This window comes from Eleutherodactylus coqui, chromosome 1, assembly GCF_035609145.1.
Source record: "Eleutherodactylus coqui strain aEleCoq1 chromosome 1, aEleCoq1.hap1, whole genome shotgun sequence".
Lineage (NCBI taxonomy): Eukaryota > Metazoa > Chordata > Amphibia > Anura > Eleutherodactylidae > Eleutherodactylus > Eleutherodactylus coqui.
In genome coordinates this window covers 40,398,645-40,413,124 of record NC_089837.1, presented here as the reverse complement: position 1 = coordinate 40,413,124, position 14,480 = coordinate 40,398,645, and the positions used below count along the sequence as shown (strand labels likewise).

Below are 14,480 nucleotides of genomic sequence, written 5' to 3'. Positions count from 1 at the left end.
GAGTCCCAAAACCGACCCTGTGGTACCCCACTAGTAATTCTGACCCCTCTGGTACCCCACTACCAATCAGAGTATGGAACATCTCAAACCACCCACTGGGTTCTATCTCTGACAGAACACATTCTCACCCAGACCAAGCATTCTCCTTTTATATACCAAGCTTTTATGCAGCACAGTATTAAACACTTGGGAAAAGGCCAGATGCATAAGACCCAATGACTCTTCCCCCGTCCAATATAGAACTTACCTCCTCGGAGAAGCTCATCAGGTTAGTGTGACAGGAGCGATCTCTCATAAACCCATGCTGATATGGAGGTCCTATTTTCTTTGAATTCCTCCAGGATGGCATCTCTTAGAATCCTTTCAAACATTTTACCCACAATAGAAGTAAGACTTACTGGCCTGTAGTTTCCAGGCACACTTTTTGACCCCTTTTTTGAGTATCGCCTCCACATTGGCTATGCGCCAATCCAGTGGAACAGACTCCCATCACTATAGAGTCCTTAAATATAAGAAATCAAGGTCTGCCTATTGCATTACTTCATTCCCTTAAAACCCGGGTGTGTATGCCATCGGGAACCGCTAATTTGTCTGTTTCAATCTTTTTAAAATGGCTCTGCGCTTCTTCCTGGGTTGGAATAGTGACCTTTTAGTTATGAGTTTACTTTCTCACTCTGCATCTCATCTGACATTTCATTTTCCTCTGTGAATACACTAGACAATAAGCTATTTAATAGATTTGTTTTCTACTCCCTTCTACAATTTTTCATCCATCTATCTATCTATCTATCTATCTATCCATTCTATCTGCCCTCACTGACTCGCCACTAATTTTCCAACTTCCAGATGTCATAGAAACTTGAAATTTAGCACAAGCATAGATTTTCTCCAAAATAGGAAAAGCTAATGGGTCCCAACTCGATTATTCAATTTTAGCACAAAAGAACTAGCGTCCAAATTTTACGTACGGAATCTAATTCTCTCACTTTCCAATGATATAGAACCTTGAAATTTGGCACAAACATTGATTATGTCATAAATAGGGAAAGCTAATGGGTCCCAACTCGATTATTCAATTCTATGCGCAAAAGAACTAGCGTCCAAATTTTACGCACATAATCTAATTCTCTCACTTCCCGATGTCATAGAAACTTGAAATGTGACACGAGCATTGATTATGTGATAAATAGAACAAGTTAATAGGTCCCAATTTGATTATTCAATTCTAAGCGCCAAAGAATTAGCGTCCAAATTTTATGTACGGAATCTAATTCTCTCACTTGAAATTTGGTACGAGCATTGATTATTATGTCATAAATAGGAAACGCTAAGGGGTCCCAACTCGATTATTCAGTTCTAAGCGCAAACAATTAAGCGTCCAAATTTTACGTACGGAATCTAATTCTCTCACTTCCCGATGTCATAGAAATTTAAAATTTGGCACTGGCATTGATTGTCATAAATAGGAAAAGTTAATGGGTCTCAACTCGATTATTCAATTCTAAGCACAAAAGAATCAGCGTCCAAATTTTACGTACGGAATCTAATTCTCTCACTTCCTGGTGTCATAGAAACTTGAAATTTGGCAAGAGCATTGATTATGTCATAAATAGGAAAAATTAATGGGTCCCAACTCGATTATTCAATTCTAAGCACAAAAGAATCAGCGTCCAAATTTTACGTACGGAATCTAATTCTCTCACTTCCTGGTGTCATAGAAACTTGAAATTTGGCACGAGCATTGATTATGTCATAAATAGGAAAAGTTAATGGGTCACAACTCGATTATTCAATTTTAGGCGCGAAAGAATTAGCGTCCAAATTTTATGTACATAATCTAATTCTCTCACTTCCTGATGTCATTTTATATAAAGGAAATGTCGCATGGTTACCTCCCCGTGGTGTTTCCTGGGTAACGCAAAGAACCATGCAAAATGGTGAACATATTTTTTTCCTCGGTATCTCTAAAGTAACCACGACTTCATAAGATTTTCCGTGTGAACACCAGATAAACACCAGTACCAAATTAACTCGGGCGAAGCCGGGTATATCAGCTACCGTAGTTATTTATAAACGAGCCAATAGTTTCAGTATTAATCTTTTTACTATTTATATAGTTAAAGAACAATTTAGGTTTTGTTTTACTCACTTTACCAATAAGTCTCTATTATCTAGATTTTTGCAGATTTTTACATAATTTTTTTCCTTACAAGTTCTTCGCTTCCCCTTGTTTCAGTAGTTTAAATGCTTTATTTTTGCTGTTTATTGCCCCTTTTACATCTTTATTAAGTAGTTTTCTCCCTATTACTTATTAAGCCTTTTATTCCTATAATGTATGAATCGCTCACAGTAAGTAATTAGGATGTTTTTAAGTTTTCCAATTATTTGTACTCTTGTTTTTGAGGACATTATCCCAGTCAGTAAGGTTAAGGGCATCACTAAGATGATTGAACATGGCCTTTTTAAAGTTTAGTATTTTTGTAGCTTCACTATAAAACTATCTCCTAAAGGCCAAGTTAAAATGTGTTATATTATAGTTGCTATTTCCCAGGTGCCCCCAGCCTGCACCCCTGTTATTCTGTCAGGTCTGATATTCTGTTAAAGGGGTTGTCCCGCAAAAGAAAGTTGGGTTATACACTTCTGTATGGCCATATTAATGCACTTTGTAATATACATCGTGCATTAATTATGAGCCATACAGAAGTTATTCACTTACCTGTTCCGTTGCTAGCGTCCTCGTCTCCATGGTGCCGTCTAATTTCAGCGTCTAATCGCCCGATTAGATGCGCTTGCGCAGTCCGGTCTTTTCCCTGGTGAATGGGGCCGCTCGTGCCGGAGAGCTGCTCCTCCCCGTCACGTGTGCCGATTCCAGCCAATCAGGAGGCTGGAATCGGCAATGGACCGCACAGAGCCCACAGTGCACCATGGGAGAAGACCCGCGGTGCATCGTGGGTGAAGATCCCGGCGGCCATCTTGCTAAGGAAGGGAAGAAGTCGCTGCAGCGCGGGGATTCGGGTAAGTACTAAACTTTTTTTTTTTTTTTTTAACACATGCATTGGGTTTGTCTCGCGCCGAACGGGGGGCCTATTGAAAAAAAAACAAAAAACGTTTCGGCGCGGGACAACCCCTTTAAGTCCAAATGGTATTATCTTTAGTAATTGACAGAAAGTTGATACCTTTATGACATCCGTAGGTTTCGCCTTCCCAGTTTATAACTGAATAGTTAGTCTCCCATAATAATAATCACCTCATTGCGATTTGCTGCTTAATCTATCTGCGTATTATTGCGGATCAAACGGATGCGGAATCTGCTATTTCTAACCGGTCATGTGAGACCAGCCTGAGGTAAATCACTACTTTTTATCACGTGACCGGGGAGAGCTCAATAAGTCCTCTGGTCACCGCTCCAGAGCAAGTAGATTGTAAATTTCCCAGACCCTTAAGAGCTTCTGGGCATGTCCAACCAATCGCATCGGTGAGGCGAGATTAAACTTTAACTTTTTTTTTTTTTTTTTTTAACTTTTAGGTGATCGCCATTATCCTTTGGCCACCCCATGACTGCACCAGGCTGCTGGCTACCTCAGGGAGCTGTCACCCGCACAGATCCCGGGGCTCAATTCCACAGTGAGGCCATCAATTGCCGTGTGGCATAGAGCCCAGCTAGTGGGCGTATCAGCGGTTACTAAGGGGTTAAGGGTTTTTGGTTTTTTAAAATGGGGTAATGTGTGGGGTTATCTATTATTCTAACACCTATGAGCCTTAGCAATCTTTGCTCAGTGTAGGAAAACAAAATGCTCCTCAATTTCAATTAATAGTTAATATGTACATCTCCTAAATAGTAACGTAGTATACAAGGCTGAAAAAGGACAAATCTCCATCCAGTTCAGCCTGTTTCCAACCCCCTTGTTGATCCAGAGGAAGGTGAAAAAAACAAGAACAAATGAGGCAGATGCTAATTTGCCCCATTTGGTGGAAAAAATTCCTTTCCGACTTCTTAATGGCAGACAGAAACATCCCTTGATCAACTTTTGAAATCTCCTACATGACTCCAAGACTCAGATCAACAATTCCTCTGGTTATTTAATGTCTATGTACTCTGATTGGGCAACCTTTGCTAGCGGGGGGCCACAGGGTTCAGTATTGGGCCCCATTCTGTTCAACATATTTATTAATGACTTGATAGAGGGGCTGCACAGTAAAATATTGATATTTGCAGACAATATGAAATTATACAAGGTAATAAACACTACGGAGGACAATGGATGGTTGCAAATCGATCTAGAAAGGTTGGGGGCTTGAGTAGAAAAATGGCAAATGAAGTTCAACATTGCTAATTGTAAGGTTATGCACATGGGCACTTACTGTGAGCGATTCATACATTATAGGAATAAAAGGCTTAGTAATAGGGAGAAAACGACTTAAAGGGGTTGTCTCGCGGCGAAAGCGAATTTTTTTTTTTTAAATGGACCCCTGCATTATGCCCTGTGAAAAAGAAAGCATGTGTTAGTTTTTAAAAAGCACATTGCACTTACCTGCATCAGCGTTCTGCAGCTTCTTCATTTCTTCTTTTAACCCCTTAATGACATGGCCTATTTTGGCGTTGAGGACCCAGTGATTTTTTTCGTATTTTTCCATCTCCATTTTTCAAAAGCCATAACTTTTTTATTTTTCCGTGGACGCGGCCGTATAAGGGCTTGTTTTTTGCGTGGCGAGCTGTAGTTTTTATCGGTGCCACTTTTGGGTACGTAGACAATATCGTAAAATTTAAAAAACTTTTTTTATGATAACATGGAGATAAACCGCATCAATTCTGCCATAGATTTCTTTTTCTTTTTTTTTACAGCATTAATCATGCAGCATAAATGACACACCAGATTTTTTCTGCGGGTCGGTACGGTTACAACGATACCAAAATTGTTTTTTTTTTTTTTAGGTTTTTACACTTTTTTGCAATAAAACCCCCTTTTTTTTGGAAATCTTTTTTTTTTTCTCTATAGCTGCATTCAAAGTCCTGTAACTTTTTTTTTTTTTATGTATGGAGCTCTATGAGGGCTTATTTTTTGCGAGACGAGCTGTAGTTTTTATTGGTACCATTTTGGTGAATGTACAGCTTTTTTGATCACTTTTATTGCACTTTTTGGGAGGCAAAATGCTAAAAATTTGCCTCTGTTTTTTAGCTTTTTTTTTTTACGCTTTTTGTCGTACAAAATGAAAAGTGTGTTCAACTTTTTGTACACGTCGTTACGGACGCGTCAATACCAAATATGTGGGGTTTTCATTTTTTTCCCCTTTTTTTATGCTAATAGAAAAAGCATAAAAAAGGTTTTTTTTTACATTTTTCTTTTTTTTTTTTTACACTATTTGAGTCCCTCTGAGGGACTTGCAGCAGTATGCCTATGATCGCTGTAATAAGGCATGGCAGAGCTACTGCTCTCCCATGCCTTATCGCCTATACAGCGATTATAGGCACAGGCAATACAGGACGCCAGTGTCTGGCGTCCTGTTGCCATGGCGACAGGCCGGGCTCTCGCGATGACATCGCGAAAGCCGGCCGGAGACACAGAGGGATCGCGATCCCTCTGTTAACTCTTTCCTACTTAGATCGCGGCAGGGAAGGGGTTAACAGCTGGGCGGCGCATCTCTGATGCCCCCCCCGCTGTTGCAGCGGGACGCCGGCTGTGAGTGACAGCCGGCTCCCGCTGCGGGATAGCGCGGGATCTTATGTGATCCTGCGCTATTCCCAGGACGTACCGGTACGTCCTGTTGCGGGAAGTACCAGGCTCCCAGGACGTAACGGTACGTCCTGGAGCGGGTAGGGGTTAAAGATGGCGCCGCTGGTCTTCTCCCACGTGCACCGCGGGTCTTCCCATGGTGCACCGAGGAGTTTCTTCTTCTGTCTTCCGCGTTCCACTGCCGATACAGCCACCTCATTGGCTGATCGGCACCACGTGACGGAGGCGGAGCTACGATGACGACGCGGTGACCAGCTCTCCGGCACGAGCGGCCCCATTCACCAGGCAGAAGACCGCACAGCGCAAGCGCGTCTAAAAACGCCAGAAGACAGCGAATTTAGACGGCACCATGGAGACGGGGACGCTAGCAATGGAGCAGGTAAGTGAATAACTTCTGTATGGCTCATAATTAATGCACGATGTACATTACAAAGTGCATTAATATGGCCATACAGAAGTGTATACCCCCACTTGCTGCCGCGAGACAACCCCTTTAATAAAGATGTAAAAGGGGCAATAAACGGCAAAAATAAAGCATTTAAACTACTGAAACAACGGGAAGCGAAGAACTTGTAAAGAAAAAAATTATGTCAAAATCAGCTAAAAAACTGCAAAAATCTAGATAATAGAGACTTATTGGCAAAGTGAGTAAAACAAAACCTAAATTGTTTTTTAACTATATAAATAGTAAAAAGATTAATACTGAAACTATTGGCTCGTTTATATATATATATATATATATATATATATATATATATATATATATATATATATATATATATATATATATATATATATATATATATACTAGCTGATATACCCGGCTTCGCCCAAGTTAATTTGGTACTGGTGTTTATCTGGTGTTTTTTTGGGGTTTTTTTTTTTTTTTAAGGAGACGTACAAATTTAACTTTGATTATCAGCATTTTAAGAAACACTTTGTGTTCCTGCACTAAGCTGAGATTGCAAAGACTCATAGGTGTCCGAATGATAGATACCCCCACAAATGACCCTATTTTAAAAACTACACCCCTTAATATATTCACGGAGGGGGTCAGGAGTATTTTGACCCCACATTTTGTTTCCAGGAGTTAATGCAATTTAGAGGAGAAAAAAAATTCAGATTTTTGCAAATATGTCAAGGCAGTTTTTTTTTGTACAGTGCACACGAAAATGAGAATTTACACCCCAAAATGCATAACCCTGTTTGTCCCGTGTTCAAAAACATACCCGTTGTGGCCCTAATATTATGTTCGTTTGTATAACGGGGCCCAGACCGAAAGGAGCAGTATGTGGCTTTCAGAACAGACATTTTGCTTGAAGGTGATTTAGGCCCCATTGCCCACTTGTAGAGCCCTTGAGCCGCCAAAATAATGGAGAACCCCCACAAAAGACCCCATTTTGAAAACTAGACCCCTTAATAAATTCATCTAGGGGTGTACTGTGTATTTTGACCCCACAGTATTTGAATGAGTCTAAGCAAAGCAGAAGGAGAAAATTACGATTTTCATTTTTTGGGCAATAGTGTCTTTTTAAAAACAGGTTTTTTTGTACAGCGTACATAAGAATGAAGACTTGCACCCCAAAATGAATCCCCGTTTGTTCTGTGTTCAGAAATATACCCATTGTGGCCTCAATATACTTACAGGACACATGGTTAGGCCTATACGCCACATCGGCGCATGCGCAGAAGCCCGCAGCGGGTCCTGATCTCCTACCGACATCATGGGGGACCTGGGTGTGTATTTTCACCTCCGTTCATGGATCTGATCTGCAAATAGTGGCAGGGGTCGGGAGCTCCCTGTACTGCTCCCAGCCTCCTCCCCCCTGCACAGAGGGACACCATATATCGGCTAGGCATGGAAACCAAGCCGATATGCGGTCGTCTGAATAAGCCCTTATTGTGTTTTTTTTGGGTGGGGGTGAAATGAGCATAAAAAAAAAAGGTTTTTTTGCTACCTTTTTACATTATTTTTATTTATAGCGTTTTCCATGCAGAATTAAATAATAATAATAATCTTTATTTGTATAGCGCCAACATATTCCGCAGAGCTTACATAGACGGGGAATACAGAGAGACAAAAGTACAAAAATTACAGAACCACGGTTACATATAGTAATCAGTTGATGGAAACAGTAGGGGTGCGGGTCCTGCTCCAACGAGCTTACATACTACAAGTAATGGGGTGATACAGAAGGTAAAGGGGCTGGAGATGTGCACGGTATGGCAAGGTGGAGAGTGAGGGATGCTATACACACAGACAATGGTCAGACGTTTGGCCGTGTGATGGCAGAATAGTTATGACTGCAGGAGCGGTTTATGATGGCTAGCAGAGATTGCAGTCAATCGGTCAGGGAGCATGTTATCAGGCAGAGTACAGAGGGGTTTGTTTAGGGGATGCAGTATGCCTCCCTGAAGAGGTGCGTTTTTAGAGCACGCCTGAAGTTTTTCGAGTCCTAGATTGCCCGGGTAGCCTTTGGTAGTGCGTTCCAGAGGACCGGTGCTGCTCTGGAGAAGTCTTGGAGGCAGGAATGAGAAGTTCGAATTAAAGGGGCGCCCAGTCTGGTTTCGTTAGCAGAGCGGAGAGCCCGGGCTGGTTGATGGATTGAGATGAGGGAGACAATATAGGGTAGCGCTGGGCTGTGGAGGGCTTTGTGGATGAAGGTAGTGAGTTTAAATTGAATTCTGTATTAAATGGGCAGCCAGTGCAGTGACAGTCACAGGGCAGAGGCGTCTGAGTAGCGGCTGGACAGGAAGATGAACCTGGCTGCTGAATTCAGGATAGATTGGAGAGGGTAGAGTCTGGTGCAGGGGAGGCCGATCAGCAACGAGTTGCAATAATCGAGCCGTGAGTGGATGAGGGCAACAGTAAGCGTTTTTAGTGTGTCTCCAGTGAGAAAAGAGCGGATTCTTGCGATGTTCTTGAAGTGCAGCTGAGATGTTCGGGCAAGAGATTGGCTGTAGGGGGTAAATGAGAGATCGGAGTCGAATATGACCCCAAGGCAGCTGGCATGCTGTCTGGGAGTTATGGTGGCACCACACACTGATATAGAGATGTCATAATGAGGTCAGTTAGTGGAGGGTGGAAATACCAATAAATCAGTTTTAGAGCGGTTTCGTTTTAGGTAGAGAGAGGACCTAGTGTTAGCTACAGCAGACAGACAGTTGGTGATGTTTTGGAGGAAAGGTGCAGAGATGTCATGGGAAGAGGTGTATAGCTGGGTGTCGTCAGCATAGAGGTGGTATTGGAGGCCAAATCTCCTGATGGTTTGTCCAATAGGGGCTGTGTAGATAGAGAAAAGGAGGGGGCCAAGGACCGGGCCTTGGGGGACCTTAACAGCAAGGGGAAGAGAAGGAGGTAGAGCCAGCAAAGGAGATGATGAAAGAGCAGTCAGATAGGTAGGAGGAGAACCAGGAGAGAGCAGTGTTCTTTAGGCTGATGGAACGACGCATACTGAGGAGGAGTTTGTGGTCGACAGTTTCAAATGCTGCGGAAAGGTCGAGGAGGATCAGTAGGGAGTAATCGCCCCTCGATTTGGCTGTCAGTAGGTCGTTGGATACCCTTGTAAGGGCAGTTTCTGTCAAGTGTTGGGGTCAGAAGCCAGACTGTAGGGGGTCGAGGAGAGAGGTCTCTGATAGATAGCTTACAAGGCAGAGGTAAACTAGGCATTCTAGTAGTTTGGAGATGAAGGGGAGATTAGAGATGGGTCGGTAGTTGGCAGCATCAGTCGTGTCAAGAGACGGCTTCTTTAGCAGTGGGGATATGATGGCGTGTTTGAAAGAAGAGGGAAAGATGCCAGAGGTCAGAGAGAGGTTGAAGATTGTGGTGAGATGGGAGATGATAACTGGGGAGAGGGATTGGAGGAGGTGTGAGGGGAGAGGGTCGCTAGCGCAGGTGGTGAGGCGAGCAGAGAAGAGCAATTTGGAGACTTCTTCCTCTGTCGTTGGTCTGAGTACAGACGGTGAGCAGCAGCTAGATGCAGTGCTGACAAGACTAGGGCCAGGACTAGTCTGGGATTGGAATGTTATTTCTTGACGGATGTCATTGATTTTCTTTTTGAAGTAAGCAGCCAGCTCTTCACCACGGGGCTGCGGTTTAGGGCTGAGAAGGGAGTGAAAAGTATCAAAGATCCGTTAAGGGTTGTGCGATAGTGTGAAGACGAGAGGTGAAGTAGAGTTGTTTGGCATGGTGGAGGGCGAGGTTGTAGGCTCTGAGCATGAATTTGTAGTGGAGAAAGTCCGCGGACGTTTGCGACTTACTCCACAGCCGTTCAGCACTTCTAGAGCACCGCCGGATGAAGCGCGTTTGAGGCGTGAACTAGGGTTTCCGCGTTCTACATCGGATGGCTTGGGTCATCGGGGGCGCCGCTTCATCCAGGGCATGTTTGAGAGCGGTGTTGTAGCGAGCAGTAGCCAGGTTGGAGCAGGAGAGGAGAGAGATATGGGACAGAGAGGACTGTAGGGACTCGGCAAAGTCCTGGGTGTGAATGGCCTCAAAGTTCCTGTAGATACGGTAGGTAGGAGGGTCTGGAGAGATGTTGGGGAGCTTGACAGAAAAGAGAGGAGGTTATGATCCAAGAGCGAGAGAGGGGAGTTAGTGAAGTTGAAAGCAGAGCAGAGACGGAGGAAGATCAGATCCAGAGTGTTTCCATCCTTGTGAGTGGGAGAGGCTGTGAGTTGAGAGAAACCAAGGGAGGAGGTGAGCGAAAGAAGCTGAGAGGCAGATGGGGAGATAGGTGATTTTAACATCTCCACTAATGACCCTAAGATGAGGGTTGGTATTTCGCAGGAGAGGAAGTGGGGGAACCAGGCAGCAAAGTGGTCCAAAAACAGGCGAGGAACATCTGGGGGGTGATAGATAACTGCTACTCGCATGGACAGCGGACGGAAAAGCCGTAGCATATGTACCTCAAATGATGGAAAAAGTGAGGGGGGATAACCTGGTAGGTACAATTTGGGGGGAGAAGAGCACCTACTCCTCCACCACGCCTGTCATCTGGTCTTGGGGTATGGGAGAACTGCAGGCCATTGTAAGACTGCTGTATCCACGTTTCTGTGAGAGCGAGCAGATTTAAAGATTGAGCAGTAAAATAGTCATGGATGGTGGGGAGTTTCTTACATGCTGACTGGCAGTTCCAGAGCGCACCTTTAAAGGAGTCAGGGTAGGGTTCGCATGGGCTAGCAGTTGGACTGGGGGATTTTCTTAGTGAGTCTGTTTCATTTATGGTACAGGCTGTTATAGGTGCCACAATATCAAATGTGAGTTTTTTTGATTAAAAAAGAAAATTAAACAAAGAGGAGAGAGTACATAAAAGTTTTTGGGTTTTTTTTTTTTTTTACTTTTTTATCAATATATAATTTTTTTTTTTTTTTTTTTTAATGTCCATGTAGGTAAATTGAGCCTGTGATCCTATGACATTAATTGTGTTTGTTGTCATTGATGCATTCTGTGGTGTTAGACAAAGCATTAGGCCGCCTGCAGACGAGCGGGTCTGATCTGGCGGTGAGAATTCTCGCCGCGGGACCCGACCCGAGCGCCTGCAGGGACGAGCGCGTACTCACCCGCGCCCGGCGGCCCCGGCTCTTCATGTGCCGGCAGCCGGCGCATGCGCAGACCGGAGCCGCCGGCTGCGTGAGTGACGTTTCTGTGCGAGGCTCTGCGAGCCCCGCACAAAAATAGGACATGCCGCGGTTTGTTTGCCGCGCGAGATTTCGTGCGGCCAAACCACGGCCGTCTGCATACGATTGCGTTTGTTAACGCAATCCTATGCAGGCTTTGAGCGGCGGAAATCCCGCCGCGGGATTTCCGCATGTGTGCAGGCGGCCATATAAGGCTAGAAACACATGCAGTTTCAGGGGGAATTTTTAATGTAGTTTTTTTTTTTTTTTTTTTTGTGAAAGACAGAAGTTTATTTATAAGGAATGGGAAATAGAAAAGAAGGATTTATTAATCTTTTATACATTCCTGGATCTAATTCTGCCTTTTACTTGAAATACCGTATCAAAAACTGCAAGTCTTTTTCCAGCTTAGTAAGATTTTTTATATATTTGGCTACTTTTGCAGCTGAAAAAAAAATCACTAAATGAAATTTTAATCCCAACAGAAAATCCCATTGAGGACTTTGATGGAAACTTCATGTCATCACTAAATTATAAAGCAGAAGATGAAGATATTGTGCAGCACCCTCCAGGAGAAAACCTCATTACCCTTAATGTTCAGCCAGTATGTAACACTACAGATCTATCATATAATCCCGCTAATCATGAGGAACCTTCTCCTGATCGATCTCAGCATTTTACTACAAGTACAGGTCACACCGGGGGTAACAGTCTGCAATGTGGAAAACTGTTTGCACAAAGCTTAGGTCTTTTTACACACAAAAGAACTTGCACAGATGAGAAGCTTGTTAGCCATCAGAGAATTCACACAGGAGAGAAGCCTTTTTCATGTCCAGAATGTGGGAAGGGTTTTACAAATAAAGTAAATCTTCTTAGACATGTGAGAATTCACACAGGAGAGAAGCCATTTTCATGTGACGAGTGTCAGAAATGTTTTATGAAGAAATCGGGTCTTGTTAGACATCAGAGAATTCATACAGAGGATAGGCCATTTTCATGTTCAGAATGTGGGAAATGTTTTAGGGACAGAACGCATCTTCTTATACATCAGAGCCTTCACACAGGAGAGGGAAGATATTCATGTTCAGCATGTGGGAAATGTTTTGCTCAGAAATCAGATCTTGTTAGACATCAGAGAGTTCACACAGGGGAGAAGCCATTTTCATGTTCAGAATGTGGGAAATGTTTTACACAAAAATCAAGTCTTGTTAATCATCAGAGACTTCACATAAGATTGAAGTCATTTTAATGTTCAGAATACAAGAAATGTTCTACTGCTAATTCCAAACCTGGTTAGACGGGACTAAATGCATTTCTAGAGCTCTATGATATTACGGGATATGGACATTAAATAACCCGCAGAGTTGTTGATCCGGATCTTGGAGTCAGGCAGGAACTATGAAACGTTGATCCAGGAATTATTCTGACTGCCTTTATGGAGTTGGGAAATAATTTGTTCCCCCATAGGGGCTAATTGACATCTGGCTCATTAGTTTGTTTTTTTTTTGTCTTCCTCTGAATCAACAAGGGGGGATGGGGGAACAGGCTAAACTAGATGGACATTGTCTCCCTTCAGCCTAACATACTATGTTCCTATGTTAAATCATGGATATCACAAAGTGGAGGAGCCATAATGATGTTCTTTATGTGAAAATTGTTTTAAAGGAAATCAGATTTTGAAAGATCACCAGAGATTTTATAGAGAAAAGTCAATATTTTTATTTAAAATGGAATAAAAAAAATAAAAAATAAAACATTTGATGCATCAGGTTATTAACAGAGATCAAACACGCAGTAAGAAGCAGAGGTGCCCCTAGACCTCTTCTGATGCACCTCATGATCCTATTTGCCTTGGCAGCAGCTGCCTGACACTGGTTGCTTCAATTAAGCTTACAGTTAACTTAAACCCTCAAGTCCTTTCCCATGTCAGTGGTTTCCCATTTAGTGCGTAATGGTGACATGTATTTCCTTGGTCCATGTGCAGAACCGCACATTGATCAGTGTTACATCTCCTCTGCCAATTTTCTGCCCCAACTTATCCAGATCCTCCTGTAATCTCCTTCTGTCCTCTCTGCTGGTAATTATTTTACATAGTTTTGTATCATCTGCAAATATTGATATTTTACTGCACAATCCATCTACCAGGTCATCATTACTAAATATCTTAGAAAGAATTGAGCCCCCAACCGACCCCTGTGGTACCCCACTAGTAACGGTGACCCCTCCTATACTGCCCCCTGTGGTACCCCACTAGTAACGGTGACCCCTCCTATACTGCCCCCTGTGGTACCCCACTAGTAACGGTGACCCCTCCTATACTGCCCCCTGTGGTACCCCACTAGTAACGGTGACCCCTCCTATACTGCCCCCTGTGGTACCCCACTAGTAACAGTGACCCCTCCTATACTGCCCCCTGTGGTACCCCACTAGTAACAGTGACCCCTCCTATACTGCCCCCTGTGGTACCCCACTAGTAAGTGACCCCTCCTATACTGCCCCCTGTGGTACCCCACTAGTAACGGTGACCCTTCCTACACTGCCCCCTGTGGTGCCCCACTAGTAACGGTTACCCCTTCCTACACTGCCCCCTGTGGTGCCCCACTAGTAATGGTGACCCTTCCTACACTGCCCCCTAGGGTGCCCCACTAGTAATGGTGACCCTTCCTATACTGCCCCCTGGGGTACCCCACTAGTAATGGTGACCTTTCCTATACTGCCCCCTGTGGTATCCCACTAGTAATGGTAACCCTTCCTATACTGCCCTCTGTGGTACCCCCACTAGTAACTGGGACTTTTCCTATACTGCCCCCTGGGGTATCCAACTAGTAATGGTGAGCCTTCCTATACTGCCCCCTGGGGTATCCAACTAGTAATGGTGACCCTTCCTATACTGCCCCCTGGGGTACTCCACTAGTAATGGTGACCCTTCCTATACTGCCCCCTGTGGTATCCCACTAGTAATGGTGTCTCTTCCTATACTGCCCTCTGTGATACCCCACCGGTAATGGTGTCCCTTCCCTATCTGCCCCCTGTGACACCCCACAAGATCCAGTGACTCTCCCCAGTCCAGTCTACAACTTCCCTCCTGGTAGAAGCTGCTCAGGTTGGTGTGACAGCAGCGATCTCCCA

The 14,480-nt window shown here is 43.8% G+C and overlaps 1 protein-coding gene across 1 annotated transcript in view; it reads left to right on the top strand.

The window, feature by feature from the left end:
• Positions 1-12,600, top strand: part of LOC136612665 (oocyte zinc finger protein XlCOF8.4-like) — a 150,470-nt gene extending 137,870 nt beyond the window's left edge. The window contains exon 5 of the mRNA XM_066593207.1: positions 11,837-12,600. Within this exon, the coding sequence (XP_066449304.1) occupies positions 11,837-12,600 (764 nt within the window). The remainder of the gene's footprint in view (positions 1-11,836) is intronic.
• Positions 12,601-14,480: the final 1,880 nt, after the last annotated feature.